Below are 15530 nucleotides of genomic sequence, written 5' to 3'. Positions count from 1 at the left end.
CAGACACCCCCCGTGCTGCTGAGAGGAGGGGGGGGACACACATTTGTCACTCTGTCCCCCCTCCCCAGCAAGGGCTGGTGGGACAGAAGGTGCAGCGCCGTAAGACAATTGCGGAGCGTGAAATTCAATTAGTTAAGGGCCTGGTTGCAATTTCACAGGCCCTAAAAAAAAAAAGAGAGGGAGGAGAGAGAGGAAAAAAAAAGGGGGGGTGGGTTTTTTATGGCCTTTTATTTATTTATTTATTTCGCTCCTCTCCCGAGGTGGGTCCCCCTCCCCTCGCCTCCCCCTCGCACCAGCTTGGATATGCCTTTTTAAGAAGTTATTTAGAGTTCATATCTGTCACATCTATTTAACGCCCACGGCGTGATGTTCCGGGGGGATCCTGACACGGGCTGATCCTGCCCATCCTCTCTCCCCGCCTCTGCAGGTGTCCCAGTGAAGGTCACCAACACTGGGGACGGAGCCACCCGTTCCTCGGCGCTGGAGCTCTTTGTGTACCTGAACGACATCGCGTGAGTGCCACCCTGTCCGGCCAGCAGAGGGGACAGGGCAGCGTCCCCAGGGCACCCATAGTGGGGTGGGAGCAGGATCTCACATTCTGGTGAGCCCAGGGATGGTGGCCAGCGGTGGGATGGTGCCAGCTGTGCCATAAATGCCAGCGAGCAGAGCTGGGCACCGAGGCCAGGAGCACAGGGGTATAAATACCTCAGGGTTTTGCTCACTGGCTGTGAGGAGGATTAAAAAGCCCTCTGAGCATTCTCTGGGCTGCCTGTGTGCCCCAGCTGCCCTGCCCCTGTCTTTACTTCTTGTCCCAGCTCAGTCCTGGACCCCCTTCTCCCACATCTTGCCTTGCCTTGTCTCCCTGAGAGGGCTCAGTGTCCTTTTTATGTGGCGAGTTGACTTTTTGGGGAATGGAGACCTGCTGGCCAGGCTCATTGCCCTTTTCTGTTCCTGTCTCCACAGCAGCAGCTCCTTTGGGGTTTTCTTTCCATGTGCCACCCCATGCCCAGTTTCTGCTGCTGCTGGCACAGAACCATCCTCAGGAGTTTGCCCAAAAATACAGCAGCACCCATGAGGATGCCCACAAGGGCACCCATCCCTCCTAAGTGCCACCCAGTCCCTGGCCATCCTCCTCTGTGCCTTTATCCTCCTGCTGGTGAATGGGAATGAACTTTCCCACTTTGTTCACTTTTTAAATGGTTAATAAGTGGTTTTCAAAGTGCTTTGGGAATACAGCTATGCCATGTCCTGTCTCCTTGCCCAGTGGCCTAAATGCCATGGCTGCCTGCAGTAGTGGTAGCCCCAGTGGCAAGTGATGGAGAGAAAAATCCATTTCCTTGCACCTGCTTTATCTCTGTCCCTGCTGCTGCTGGTCAGCAGTGCTGCCCAGGGGCTGGCCTGCTGTCATTTGGGGTTTTTCCCCATTGTCCACCCCTCTGACCCACCTGTGGGGCTGGGACTGCAGCAACTTCCCTTCTCCTGACAGGGGCAAGCACGGGGTCGGGCGCATCGACATCGTGGAGAATCGCTTCGTTGGGATGAAGTCCAGAGGTGAGAGCACTGCCCGGAAAAGAAAAAAAAATGGGAAAACCACGATGGGTGCTCAGTTATCCTGGGGTGCTCTGGTTCAGGTCACACCAGCAGCCCTCAGCCTTTGCCTCCCCATCAGCTTTTGGCAGAGATTTCCCCATGGCAGGGACTCCTCGTTGCTCTCTAATGAGAGCAGTTTCCCTCTCACTGCCACTGCTGGCACCAGCCTGGGGTCCCGGTGTCCCCAGGTGAGACCTGTCCCCACAGCAAACACACCAGGCTCTGACTCTCCAATACCTGTGCAAACCACAGGAAGCTGATGCAAATTACTGTTTTGATATTTTTAAAAAATGCAAATATTTGATTTATCCGCACATTTTTGAGTCCATGCCTCCTAATATTGATCTTCCATTGGGATGAATTTCATTGGAAACCTCTGGAGGCAGCAAGCTGCCCTGTGCAAAACTAATTGAAGAGGTGGCTCAGCATCATTTCCCAACTCCTTGCTCCAACTCTTTTGTTTTAAATCTCGTTAATACTTAATTAGATGCTTCCTTTCTTTAAACTTGCCCTCTGTGCAGGACAACAGCAAATATTTCGGTAAAACTAAGCCTGCAGTGTTCTTCCCCACCACAGGGCAAGAAACAAAACCCCAAATCATTTGATCTGAGTTTGAATAATCAAATTAAAACCAAAAGAAGCAAGAAAAAAAACCCCGACCTGCACACGCCAGCCTGTGCATTTGCATTCAGGATGCTGAGTAATTTGTCAAAATCTGCTTTATTTTTTTTCTAAGAGCCACTGACACGCTCTAGTGACCCTTCCAGCATTTAATAATTCCTCCAAACCCCATTTAACTGTCACATCTGTCTGCTGTGTGACACCGCCGAGCGATCGCTGCGCCGGGGGACCGGGGGGTCTGGGCCAGCCCTGCAGGGAGAAAACCCTGGGGTGGCTCCCCGTGGGGATGAGACCTTGGGGAAACCTCCCCCTCCTTGCTTTGAGCAGGATCCCGCCCCTGGTTGGCTTTTGGGGATTGAGAGAAACCTCCCATAAATGCGCTCTGCAGGAGAGAGGGAGTGTGGGATGGAGCAGGTCAGAACAGGAGGTGCTGCGGGCACCGGCTCTCCTCCAGGGTTTTGGAACTCGGGCTGTGACCCCACCACTGCCTGCAGCATTTTGGACCCCAAATGGATTTGGGATCAATGGTGCAGGAGATGGGAGCTGGGCTTGGAGGAGAAAATCCTGTAAAGCCCAGCAGTGTGATGTTGTCCTGCAGATTTGGGGTTCTGCAGGGGAAACTGAGGCACGGCCAGCAGCACGGCCAGAGCCTTCCCTGTGGTGGAGGTGGCAGCAAAGGTGCCTCCTCTTCCTCATCTCCCAGCCCCAGGAAGTCAGAGAAGAGGAAAACTTCATTTGCATTGATTTTTACTAAGCTCCTAATTGGACTTCGTTAAGGCCTAATGGGCGAGGGGCACACGGAACCACTCGCAGCCTTTCAAGCCCAATTAACTCGGGTTGGCCCTGTTTGTTTTAGTGGCAGGGGGGGGAATAATTCCAGGGTGCCAGGGTCGGGGGCACGGCTGGGCCGGGGGGCACGGCTCTGCCTCTGCCTCCCGCTCACTCCCTCATTATCAAATTATCTTTTTAACTCCGAAGGGGGGCTAATTAAGTGAGGTAAATGAAGTCAGTGGGGAGGAAGAGGGAAGGAGGGGGACAGCCGCTGCCAAAAGCTGAGAGCTGCTGGTGGCTGGGGCTTTTCCTTCCCTTGGCTCCCTCATTTTTCCTCCTCTGGATGCGCTGAGCTGATGGAGGAGGAAAGTGGAAAACCCTTTCCCTGCTATGAGCACAAAAACTGGGCCTGAGGGCTCAGCCTCAGCCCCGGGCCAGGGGTGGAAATTTGGGCAGCATTTTCCCGTGGGCACAGCATCCCCCTGCCCTTCCCCTCGGGAAGGCAGCACATCCCTTCCTGTCCCAGGGATGACGTCGGGAGTGACAGCCTGCACTCAGCGCAGCAGAATTGCTCCGATGGAGGTGAAGTGACAGCCGAGGTTACAAATTAGAAAATTTTAAGTAGCAGCAGCTGTCTCCTTCGCTGCCTCCCTCCCTGTCTCCCCTGCTCCCGTCCCCCCTTCCTTAGCAGTAATTATGGGGTGATTGAAGCATCGTTGGGCTGCAGTGCTGACACCTCTGTCTTTTCCTGTAAACATGGGGAGAGGAAAATAGACACTTGGGGATTGTGCGAGTGTCACTTTGAAGGTGTCTCTTGTCTCCTCGGCAGAGGCTGGAGAGTGGCTGTCAGCTGCCCTCCCCTCTGCCCCAGCTGACACGCTCTGGTCCTGTCCCCCAGCACCCCCAGAATGGCAGGAGTTGGGGGTCAAGGCATGGACCCAAACCGCTGTGCCCATGGGGACAGCTGGGGTTTGGTGTTAATTTGGCTGTCTGCTCCCACATCCTGAGGGAATGGATGTTCGGTGAGCACCTGAGCTGCCCCAGGGACTGGGCTGCATTACCACTGGGGTGGCTGGAGAGAAGGGGTTGGCTCTCCTTTGGGACAGTCAGACTGTGGTCCTGTAGGATGCTGGAATCATGGGTTTAGGATGAGATGTGATGGAAGAGCCTTGGGCTGCTGCCCTTGTGGATCCTGTTGTATCTTCTTGTGGCCACATTGGCACAGGACATGCTGAGCCTGTGCCACTCTCCAGGGCACTGGGAGAGCACAGCCTGGTGAAGCTCTGGGCCCTGTGGGCTCCCCTCAGCCTCTCCTGGGGCTGGTTGGGGACACATCCCCTTCAGTGGAGACTTTGTTCCCTTTGCCATTCCCGGGACTGCAGCACAGCAGCTGCCCAGCACTGGGAAGGGACCATTGCTGTGGGCAGGGGACAGGGACATGCTGCTGGAGCAGCCCTGGCTGTGGGGTCACTCCCTGGGCTCCACAGCCCTGGCTTGGGATGAGATGTGATGGAAGAGCCTTGGGCTGCTGCCACAGTCCTGGCTGCGGAGCTCAGGGTGTGACCCCACCACTGCCTGCAGCATTTTGGACTCCAGATGGATTTAGGATCAATGGTGCAGGAGATGGGAGCTGGGCTTGGAGGAGACAATCCTTTAAAGCTCACAGCCTTTCCCATCACATACTCACAGCCAGTCCAGCTCAGCGTTTCCCCACAATATTTCCACCTCCATGGACGGGAGAACCGCCTGGCCACACTCGCATTTAAACACCAAATAACCACACCACGCACAGAACAAGCCTCGAACGGCTAGAACAAAGGAGTAGCACGCCAAAATAATTAAACACCCTCCATCCCCAGGCCTCGTGCAATGGGGGGGCAGCAGGAAGGGACTGGGGGGGCCCTGCCAGCCCCGAAGGAGTTGCCCTGCCAGCCCCAGGTAGCCTCGCTGGCTCCGGCAGCCGCGGGGAGAGGAGGGCACTGCGCGCTCCCCATGCCTGTGCCCCGCTCGCTCTGCTAATTACAGGTTTTCAGCTGCAGACCGTTGGGCACGGATGGGTGGGGGGATCGGTTCCCAAACCCTGTCATTTAGCCTCGTCAGAGTGCCTCTTCAAAGAGGGGAATCTAGAAATTTTCTCCGCAAGGTGCGGAGTGGACTGTCTCGGCCCCAGCATGAATATAATGACAGATGCATTTTACAGCGAGCTGAGACTGAATGCGCTCGACCACGGCTCCTTCTGTCAGCCAAGTCATTATTTTTTGTCATTTGCTGACAGTTTGGGTCTCATTCGTTTCTCTGTCTTTTTCTGCTTTTCCCCCTGCCTGGAAAAATGGCTAGGTATCTATGAGACCCCAGCAGGAACGATCCTGTACCATGCACATTTAGATATCGAGGCCTTCACCATGGACCGGGAAGTGAGGAAAATCAAGCAGGGGCTCTCCTTGAAATTCTCAGAGCTGGTGTACAACGGTAGGTGCAGCCCAGTGCTGCCACAGCAGCCTCCTCCCAGCCTTCCTCCTCATCCTCCCTCCTTGCTGCTGGAGCTTGCAGGTCCCATTGGTGGCAAAACTGAGGTGTGGGTTTTGAGGCTGCTCCTGGGGAGAAAGGTGGGGTTGGACTGGGCAAAACCCCACACTGTGCCTGCTTCCCTGCCCAGGGAGCTCCGTGCCTGCCTTTGGGAGGCAATGCCATATTCCGTGAGGCTTTCTCATGGAATCTTTCCCAGCCCAGTGCCACCACTTCATCCCAGCCAGCACACTTGGATGTAATTCACCATCCTTTTGTCCCCTCTCCTGTCACCTTTCCCCAGCTCCCACCTCCAACCCCTTCCACCTCTGTCCTTGCCTCCCATATCTGGGATATGGGGCGCCCAAACTTTAAACTTCAAACCCTGCCAGGGCATTTGGAGCTGGAGAGCTGTCCCTGTGCCCTGGCAGAGTGGCACAGGGGGCTCTGGAGTGTCCCTGTGCCCTGGCAGAGTGGCACAGGGGGCTCTGGAGTGTCCCTGTGCCCTGGCAGAGTGGCACAGGGGGCTCTCTCAGGAGGGATGCAGGATCCTGGCTGTGCTATGTGGTGCGCAGCCCACACAGGGGCACTGCGGCTTGGGGCTGCTGCTCTGGGACAGGACAGCGCTGCCTGGAGAGGGCTGGGAGCCATGAGGAACGAGGGGATAGTGGCTCACCCGGCACTGAAGCCCTGTGTCCTCCCTCCCGTGCAGCAGCAGGTCGTCGGTTGAGTCTGGGGGGTCGCAGCTCAGCGTTTCCCCCCCCCCACAGGAGCAGCTCCCTGCCCTGGCACCTGGGGGGAGAACCAGCACTGCCCTGGGGGCTGCTCCACGGATCCACCCCCACCCAGGCTCTGGTGCTAAGCTGAAGGAAGCAGGATTAGCCCAGAATGGCCTAAGCAGGCTCAAAGCCCCTCTGCCCACGCCTGGGTGCTCAGAGCTGTCACCCCTGGAGGTTCCTGCCCCATGGCCAAACATTTGTCACTCACAGGCCCTGATTTCTCAGCCTCCCAGCTGCTTCCATCACTTTTCAGGGGTCTCTAACCACAAGGGCTGGGATGATTCCTGTGGGGTCCTCCATGGGGAGATACCCTGCAATAACCTGATTTTGGGAGCTCAGGCTTTGGGCAGCAGCAGATTCAGTAGGACTGGGTCAGGCTTTGTCCCCTGCAGCTGCTGTGCCAGTGCTTGTCACCTTCCCCTCCAAGGACATTCACTCTTGCATCTTCCTCAGCAATCAGCATTTAATGCCTGAGCCCCTTTGCTGCTGAAATCACATTTTAGGGCCCTGACAGGGGCTGGGGAGCCTTTGTCACCTTCCTCTTGGATCTCAGCCCCTGCCCTCATTCATTCTCCAGTGCCACCCCTGGCCATTTTTATTAGACTTTCACCTGGCCTGCCTTTCTTCTGACTACTTTTTTTTTTTTGGTAGTTCAGGCCTAAACCTGTTTGTCTGTTTATTCCTAACCACTGGCTTGTTGTGCAGCCACCAGGTTAAAAAGCCACTGAGGGAATCATGGTTCGAATTCTCCCTCCCCACCTCCGCCAGGCAGAGGATGCTGTTTCCCTGGCTCCACGTGTTGAATCCCCAGGGATTCCCAGCTTGGTCCTAAACTCCCCTGCCAGCCAATCCTAAATCCAAGGAAAAACCCCAGCAGGGTGCAAAAAGCACCCGTGGGTCCCCCCGTGCCCGAGGCCAGGTTTTCAAGCTCGCCTTCCTTTAACACCTCATTATTGCAGCTAGTCCCGTTTTTAGGAGAATTAGTGTTTATCTTCCCCCTGTTCCTATTGATCCCATTGTGGAGGGGTGGCTTTGAAGCCGTTCCCTCCTTTCCAGGTGCGGAAATGCCATTGTCCCCCTGCCTGCGCCGTGATTAGGGCAGGATGGTGGGGAGGTCATTAAGGGGGATCGCTTCCAGGGTCTGCAGTGGGGGGTCGGCAGGGGGGGATGCTTCCTCCCACCTGGAGCTGTCAGAGGCAGGATTTAAGCAGCTGGTTATTATTTTAGTGTGTCTGGGGGTTATTTTTACGGGGATTTTTTGCATCAATCCTGCTAGTTGAAGAGCTGCGCTTGGAGGGTGGGGATCAAAAAGAGGAGTGTGTTTGCCTGGAGCTGGGGTTGCTACTGGCATGGCAGTGCTGATTTCAGGGAAGGGGTCCCCAAATCCCCTGGAGTGGAGCAGCTGAGGGGGGTCAGTTCGGCGAGGTGGGTTTGGTGCTGAGGGGCTGCAGGACCGTGGTGCTGTGCCTTGGAGCAGGGCCACACCGACCCCGGGGACAAGGCTGCAGGATACAGCCCTGCTCAGCGGCTCGTGAGGCCAAACAACAGAAGAAATTATTTGTTTCTTTAATGGCTTCGGCCCCAGAGCCCAGCTGGGAAGGGAAAGGTGAGAGGGCACCGGTGTGAGATGGGAGAGATAAAACCGGGGCACGCCTGGAGGGCGGTGAATGGGCTCTTTCTTTCTCCACCTCTATCTCCTGCATCTCCCAGGCTTTATTCCCGGTCTCCCAGGACTCCCTGGCTAATAACCCTGCCTAGGGACAGGAGGGGCATGGGGGTGGCAGGCAGGGCACGGCCCCTCCATGCACCTGCAGTGCCCCAGCCACTCCCCCAGGATGTGGTTGGGGGCCCGGGGTGTGCCTGCACATCACCCCAACACCCAGCCAGGCCTTCAGCTCAGGGCATTTGGGCTGCCAGGGGCTGCTGTCCCCCCTGGAGCCAGGCAGGAGGAGGCTGGTCGGGGTTGGATGGAGTTTTCTGGGGTGCCAGCACTGCTCCCCTGTGTGCCACCAGCTCCTCGTGCTGGCACCACAGTGGGGACAAACCAAACTTCCTCATGAGAGGCATCAGGGACAAGCTGAGCCTCACTGACCTTGGGGGCCTGGAAGGTGCTGAGAGCCCTGTGCCCCAAAGCACAGCCAGTGCAGCCCCAGTGCCAGCCCAGGCTGTGTGAGCTGGGGGAGCACTCTGCTCTGCATCCTTCTGGGGTGGGGAATGGGAACTGCTGGGGTGACAGCCCCACTGCTGAGGGGGTTTCCCTTCCCAGAGCTGCTGGGGCTGAGGTGTTCCTGTGGGGCTGCATCCCCCTGAGCACAGTCCACAGGCTGGGGTTGGCCCTTTGGGCAGACCCCTGCTCTGCCCATCCCAGGGGACAATGGCTCATCCTTTTCTTGGGGTCTGGGAGCTGATCCCCATCCATTTCTGTGTCCATCTGTCCATCTCCACCTGGCCTTCCCGAGATGGTGGATTTTGAGTGGTGATTTCATTCCTACTTAACAAACCTTTTCATCTGCGTAATCACCCCTGCTCAGCAGAACTGGAGCAAGGATGGCCCCATGGCCTATTTCTAGTTTCTTCCACCCTCTTCTCCCATCCTGAGGGCCACTGAGGAGACGAGAAACACCTGAGATCTCCATCCCTCATGGCTCAACCTGTGTGTCCCAGCATCTAATTTCCTCACCCAGTCCTGCAATTGCATCCCTTCCCTGGAAATTACCCAGGCTCTGCCTTGTAAGGCTTAGCCTGGGGACCACCCTAGGCTGCCCTGGGGTCCCAGGTCCCTCTGGCCTTCCCCAAGCCCCTGGCTGATCCCATCTCGTGTCCCCAGGCTTCTGGCACAGCCCTGAGTGTGAGTTCCTGCGGGAGTGCATCGGGCGCTCGCAGGAGCCCGTGGTGGGCACCGTGCGCCTCTCCGTCTTCAAGGGCCACGTCTACATCCTGGGCAGGGAGTCCCCACGCTCCCTCTACAACGAGGAGCTGGTCAGGTGAGTGGGGCAGGGTGGGCAGAAGTGACAGTGAGCTCCCCCTCCCCCTCCCCCTTCCCCATGCCCTTCCCCTTCCCCATCCCCATCCTACCCTTCTTCATCCCATCCCATCCCATCCCCAGGTGACACCGTGGGCCCAGCCCAGCATCCAGCTGAAGCATGAGCCATGTTTCAAGTCAATATTGTTTTTTTTTTCCCCCTCTGGCTTTTCCCTTTTTCTTCGTGTTGTTTTCTCGCTTGCTCGCTCCCCCCTCAGCCCTCCCTCAACTCCTTTCAATCTCTCTAAACACTTTATAAGCCATAAATACACCCGAATGAGTTTAGATCAGTCGGAGTCAAATTATCTTCTCTCTTTCTCTTCTCTGGCTTTTTTTCCCCCCTTCCCTCCCCCTCAAAATCAACAGCTCCTAATAATCCGTCCCAACCCTTCATTATGCTTTGCACTCTCACTTGGAGAGATTAAATGAATTAAGTATAAAAAAAAAAAAAAAGGAAAAAAAAAGGGAAGAACAAAAAGGAGGATGGAGGGGGGTGGGACGGAGGAAAAAGAGAGAGGGAGAGAAAAGCAGGGGCACTTATTCTCCCTGCGTCTCCAACCATTTTCCTTTTCTTTTTGATTTCTACATCGCTGGTTTGAAAGCCTTTGAGTGACGGCGTCACAGGAACCCGAGAGAAAGCTGTGAGAGGCAGAGCTGTGTGGAAATGCCTCTGCACAGTAGGTAGAAAGTAACGTAATTATAGAGCAGGTCAGAACCACTCGAATGAGCAAAAATAAAAGCACAGAGGTTTTTCTGTAGCCCGTCAGGGGAGGTAAAATCGTTGTAAACTCTTTTTTTATTTTTTTTTTTCTTCTTTATTTCCCTCCACTTCCTGCTTTAAGGTTTGTGGTTTCTGGGAAATGAGCCGTGTGTTTTGGGGATGTAGGAAACTGTTGGAGCTGGGATTCAGTGGGTGGCTGCAGCCTTGGGAAAGGGGATGTGCTCAGTGTTGCACTGAGGAATCACCGCCAGGTCCACAAAGCCCCACACCAGTGTGGGGCTGTCCCTGCCTGCCTGGAGCCCTGTTCATGCCTGGGGCAGTGTCTCCTGCCCAGGATCCCGTCCCTTTTCCAGAGCCATCCCTGCAGGATTGCTCTGGGACAGGGTGAGCATCCCTGGGCAGTGCCAGAGCACGGGGAGGAAGGAAGGGTGATGATGGTGGGAGGGTGATGATGATGACGGAAGGGTGATGATGCACGTGAGGGACCAAGGAGGGAATTTTGGGGCTGTGTCCCTGGCAGGGCCTGTGCAGCCTGGGCATGGCTGAGCCATGTGCCCCTTCCCCAGGGGCTGGCAGGGACCCTGCCCTGAGCCCCCTGCAGTGGATGAGGGGGCAGCAGCAGGGCAGAGCAGCCAGGTCTGGGGTCCCCCACACTTTCTCCCTTCCCAAAGGGCAGCCCTGACTCCCCTGGGAATCCCAAGGCAGTGACAGTGCCTTTCTCTCTGCAGCATGAACGTGCAAGGGGACTACGAGCCTGCTGATGCCACCGGCTTCATCAACATCAACTCCCTCAGGTCTGTGGGGTCCAGGGGACCCTCCCCAGCACCCCAGGGCTCCCCCCATCCTCACTCAGGCTCTGGGGGTGATCCAAGCCCCCTTTGCACGCTCCCCCTGAGCAGTGGGGTGCCACCAGCCCCGCCAGCCCCAGCCCTGTTTAATTGCAGCCTTCCCCAGCGCAGCCAGCCTCGTTATTTTACTTATTTCTCAGACCCCTCCCAACTCCAGGGCTGTAAAACACGCCGCATTTACATAATGGGCTCTTAATTTTTCCTTTGCCTGTTAACTGCTTTGTTCCCCCCGATGCTCCGTGTCCCCCCGACTCCTCTAAGATTAATTACATTATCTCGTGGGGGCAAAAAAAAATAATTAAACTGTACAGGCCTTAACAAACGCCTGCTCTTCACGCCCCCTCATTCTGCTTAAATTAATTGAAAGGAAATGTGTGCTCTTACTGTTAATTTACAATTAATTTTTTTTTTTTTTCAAATCCCGGTTTCCAGGCTGAAGGAATATCATCGTCTCCAGAGCAAGGTCACCGTAAAGCAGGATGAATAGCAATCAATCGCACGCGAGCCTCCCGCTCCCCTTTCTAATTCCTGGAAGAAGTAGCACTAATTGTGGCGGCAATTGGTAATTGTAACTCGTCTCCCTGGAGCGGAGGTGACGGCTTTGTTACGGGGCTGCAAGTGAAATCCAATCGGGGGGGAAAAAAAAATTTAAAAAAAGAGGTTTGTCCATCAGAGGAGAAGTGGGGGAAGAAATAAACCCCAGCCACGCGCGGGGTCCGGCACTGAGAGCCGGGCTTCATCGCTTTATTCCTGCCTCGTTTGTTTGCTCCCCCGGGCCAGCGCTTCCCCCAGCCCGGCTTTGGGAATTTGTGGTGGGTTAGAGCGGCTGCGAAGGACGTGGGGGGGTGGTGGTACCTCGTGGGGAAGGTGGGCAGCGGGAACCACCTCTCAGAGAGGCATTCCAGGGGCTGCAGCGGGGAGCTGGGTGCCTTTTTAAGGTGAGTTTTAAAGAGCAGACTCGGGAAAGGCAAAAAATGCAGGGAACATCCTCTGGTGGTGCTGCAGGTGAGGAGGAAAGGAGTGCTGGGTCCAGGCTGGGCAGGGCATCCCTCTCCCAGAGTGCCTGGAGAGCTGCAGGTCCCTGTGGTCCCCATGCTCACACCTGGCTGGGAGGCTTAGAGAGGGAAACCTGGAGCTGTGGTGGAAGCAGAGGGAAAGGAAAGGGGAAAGGACTGGATTTCCTAACCATGCAAACACTCAGCGCTGGTGCTCAGCACTGCTGAGGCTGGGGAAGGACAGGTTTTGGGATGTCCCCACATTGGAGAGGAGCAGAGATGCTCCCTGGAGCTGGGGTGCACCAAGCACGGCGCTTGCTGTGGCAGCCCCAGCCCAGCAGCAGCAATGTGGGGCTTCCCAACGTGTTTGGGGAGCATTTTGGGGAGCAAAAGCAGAGCTGCCACCAAAAAGGGGCACATTTTAGTAACCCCTACAGGACAGCCAGGCCAAGTGGCCATTTGGGGACGTCCAGGCGTGCCCTGCCCACTCTGCTGCCAAGCCAGCGAGTGTGACAAGCTCTGACATCACAGCTGGGAAAATAACATGTTATTTTCCCAGCTTGGATGTGAATTTCCCTGCTATTACTGGCAGCGACCATCTTGGGAGGAGAAAGCAGCAGAGGGCTGTCAGGAGAGGGGACAGAAATGGTTTTCTGGGCTGGTGGAGCCTGTCCAGCCCCTGTGGGCTGTGGGGAGGCGGGGGTGCTCTGCAGGGCCACCCCATTCCCTTAATCCCACTGCTTCCAGCAGCAAATCCGTGCTGCAAGTGCAGCTGCACGTGGGGTCCTGCAGGAGCCCCAGTGGGGATGGTGGGCAGCAGGTTGTGCTGAGCAGCCAGCCTGGCTGGGTGCCAGTGTGGAGCCCTTTTCAGCCCACAGCAGCCCATTCTCAGCTGCGGGAAGGGTTTGGAACCTCACCTGAGGAACCATCCACAAAACCACAGGAACAGAGCTGCTTCCCTTCCACACACACCAGGGATGGATGCTGTGCTGGCCCATGGGGCAGTGAGCAGCCCTGGAAGCTGTGAGGGTTCCCTCCCATGCCCATCCCTGGCTATGGTGGAACAGCCCATTGGAAAAGTGGAGTTTGAAACAATTTTGTGCCACAAGGAGCTGATATCTTTTATTTGGGGGGAAAACCCCAAAACAAAACAACAACAAAACAAAGTGTCTCGGCAGAAGCTTCTTGTGCCCCAAAGCTTGAGAAATGCTGGAAAAGCTCAGTGAAGGCTCATTGGGCCAGCTGGATGCTTAAATCATCACCTGGAAAAAGCCATTTCTCTCCGAGTCCTGGAATATCCTCCAGCACTCACACCAGAGCCCAGATCTGAGGGGATCCTGGCTGCCCACTGGCGTGCCCAGTGAGGTTTTTGGCCCCACCATGGCAGGTCCAGCTCCTCAGGAAGCACAGGGATGCTCTCAGAGGCAGTGATGGCCATGACACCTCAGCCTTGGAGGAGTATCACGTGTCAGCTCCCAGCTGCTGCTTCCAACTGGGCTGCAAGTGCCTTGTGCTGGTAAGGCAGAGCTCAGTGTATTCAAAAAGCCAAGTCAAACCCAGTGTGAGTCTTGGAGAAGGGAAAAAACTTTCAGAAATCTTGGTTTCAAAGGATAGAGGACACCCACCAAAGTGCCTGAGCTTCCTGTTGGGCTGCAGAGATAGGATGCTGTGAGATAGACACCACATTTAATTACCTTGCTGCCTTAATTGCCATCAGCCCTTCCAGTTCCCAAGATTTGGTGGTTTCTCAGTTTCTTATTGTCCTTCCACCCCTCTGTGTCTCAGGGAGGTATTTCAGGGGCTGGGACTGCCAGGAGGGAAAAGCAGTGGGTGAGGAGCACTCTAGGAGCACCTCCTGAACCACATGGAACTGCCCAGCAGAGAGGCTTTTGGGGGAGTATTTTGGCCTTTAAAGTGAAAACTTTTTTCTGCAGCACCCAGAGAGTGTTGAGGGCAGTGAAGATGGGCTGGGGGCTGCCCATTGCCAGGGCAGAGCTGCACTGGAAAGAGCCCAGAGTGACCCTGGGAAGGGACCTGGGTCACTGCTGGGACCTGAAGCTCTCCTGAGCATCCCCCGCAGCATCACCCACCGCTCCAGCTCTGGGGCAGCCCCTGGCCACCCCTGGGGAGGTGCAGCCCCTCTCTGCACCCCGGGCTCTGCCATGGGGCTGCTCTGCCACCCTCCCAGGCTCTGGTGGAGGGCTTGGCCGGGGTCACTGCAATCGATATCTCATCTGCAGGCTCTCCTAGCGGAAGTGATGGTATATTGGAACATGGTAATGGCTCTTGTCTAGTGGAAAAGGCTAATCTTCCCCAGCTGTACAGGATCTCTGCAGGTGTCCTCTGGCTCTCCCTGCTGCCACCAGCCCTGCCAAGGAGCAGACACGCTTCTTTAAAGCTGTAGCACTGCAATTTGCTGCTGTCCTGGGGAGGGAGAGCTGCCTGCAGCCTGGCTCCATGGGGCACAGAGCTGGGGCTGGGGCTTCCCAGCGAGGAACTGGCACCTCCAGCGTCACCACAGAGCTGCTCACATGTGCTGGGTCAAAGAAGAGAAGGTGGTGTGTTCTCCAGAGGTGGCAGCTCCCCAGGGAGAAGAGGAGAAGGATGTGGGGATGATGCCAGAAGAGATGTGGACCCCCAAAGTGCCATCTGCACGTGTGGGAGGGAGGCAGGGAAGAGCAAGGGTGGCAGTTCCTTGCTGTTAATGTGGCTTCTTTGGCATCACACTTGCTGCTGGGTGGGACTCCCCACCTGGAACTTGTCCTGTTTTGCCCATCCCTCAGGATTGCTGCAGAGCCAGGTCTGCCCTTTCCCTTCCCCTTGTGCATCACACCCAGCTGGGCTCTGGGGGTTCTGTTTTTTGAAGCTGACCAGCCATCCCTGGCTATCACATCCTGCTGTATACCAACGGCACAAACCATTTTCCTGTTTCTCTGAGGTAATTACCAGGTGTGAGGTTTAATATGCATGTGGATTTGAGCATGAACTGCCAAGAACAGCTCAGAACAACGCCCAGGTGTGTGCAGCACATCCTGGGGGCTCAGACACGGCCAAGGTGTGTGGAGCCCCCAGATGTGGGCTGGAAAATGGGGAGCCCAGGGGCTTGGTGGGGCCCCTCAGAGGCTGAGTGACCATCAGAGCCCACAAAAGTCATGCCAAAGGTTGTGCTGACCTTGTTGGGGCAGGGATTTTTCCTGCAAAAGACAGTGAGGGGAGATGGGTTTTAAGAGAAAATACCTGGAGAGATAGAGCAGCTGTGGGGCTGCAAGGTTTTTTGCTGAAACTTTATTTTGTTGGGCAAAGAAATGCATTGCTGGGCCCATGCAAGGAAAAAAAACCATGTTGTTTTGCAGGAGGGAAGCAGAGAGGTGTTGTGTGGTTGTGCCCTGTGGGACTGTGCCCATATCCCATCCCTTCCTGGGGCTCCATCTGCCATCTGTGGGGTGTGTAGGAGGGGACCCTGCATCGCCTCTCCCAAAGGAGGGACAGAAAATCCTCTGGTGCTGTCCAGCACCCCATCACTTTGTGCAGATGGCATTCCCCAGCCCTGGGTGACATCCCCTCAGCAGGGACACTGGCACCAATGGTTTACCCTTGGGAAAGCCACAGGATTCCCCAGGATGAGTGGTTAGCTCCCATTTTCCTTTGGAGATGTGGCTTCCCGTGGTCCATGGGAGC

At 56.0% G+C, this 15530-nt stretch overlaps 1 protein-coding gene across 1 annotated transcript in view; it reads left to right on the top strand.

Moving 5' to 3' along the window:
* Positions 1-11603, top strand: part of ASS1 (argininosuccinate synthase 1) — a 23466-nt gene extending 11863 nt beyond the window's left edge. The window contains exons 9-14 of the mRNA XM_005421287.2: positions 428-512; positions 1487-1551; positions 5320-5451; positions 9094-9250; positions 10738-10803; positions 11290-11603. Coding sequence (XP_005421344.1) covers positions 428-512; positions 1487-1551; positions 5320-5451; positions 9094-9250; positions 10738-10803; positions 11290-11344 — 560 coding nt within the window. The 3' untranslated portion in view covers positions 11345-11603. The remainder of the gene's footprint in view (positions 1-427; positions 513-1486; positions 1552-5319; positions 5452-9093; positions 9251-10737; positions 10804-11289) is intronic.
* The last annotated feature ends 3927 nt before the right edge of the window (positions 11604-15530 follow it).

The sequence above is a fragment of the Geospiza fortis genome, unplaced genomic scaffold (genome assembly GCF_000277835.1).
Source record: "Geospiza fortis unplaced genomic scaffold, GeoFor_1.0 scaffold27, whole genome shotgun sequence".
Lineage (NCBI taxonomy): Eukaryota > Metazoa > Chordata > Aves > Passeriformes > Thraupidae > Geospiza > Geospiza fortis.
The sequence above is the reverse complement of the archived record's forward strand: the minus strand, read 5'-3'. Positions and strand labels throughout refer to the sequence as shown.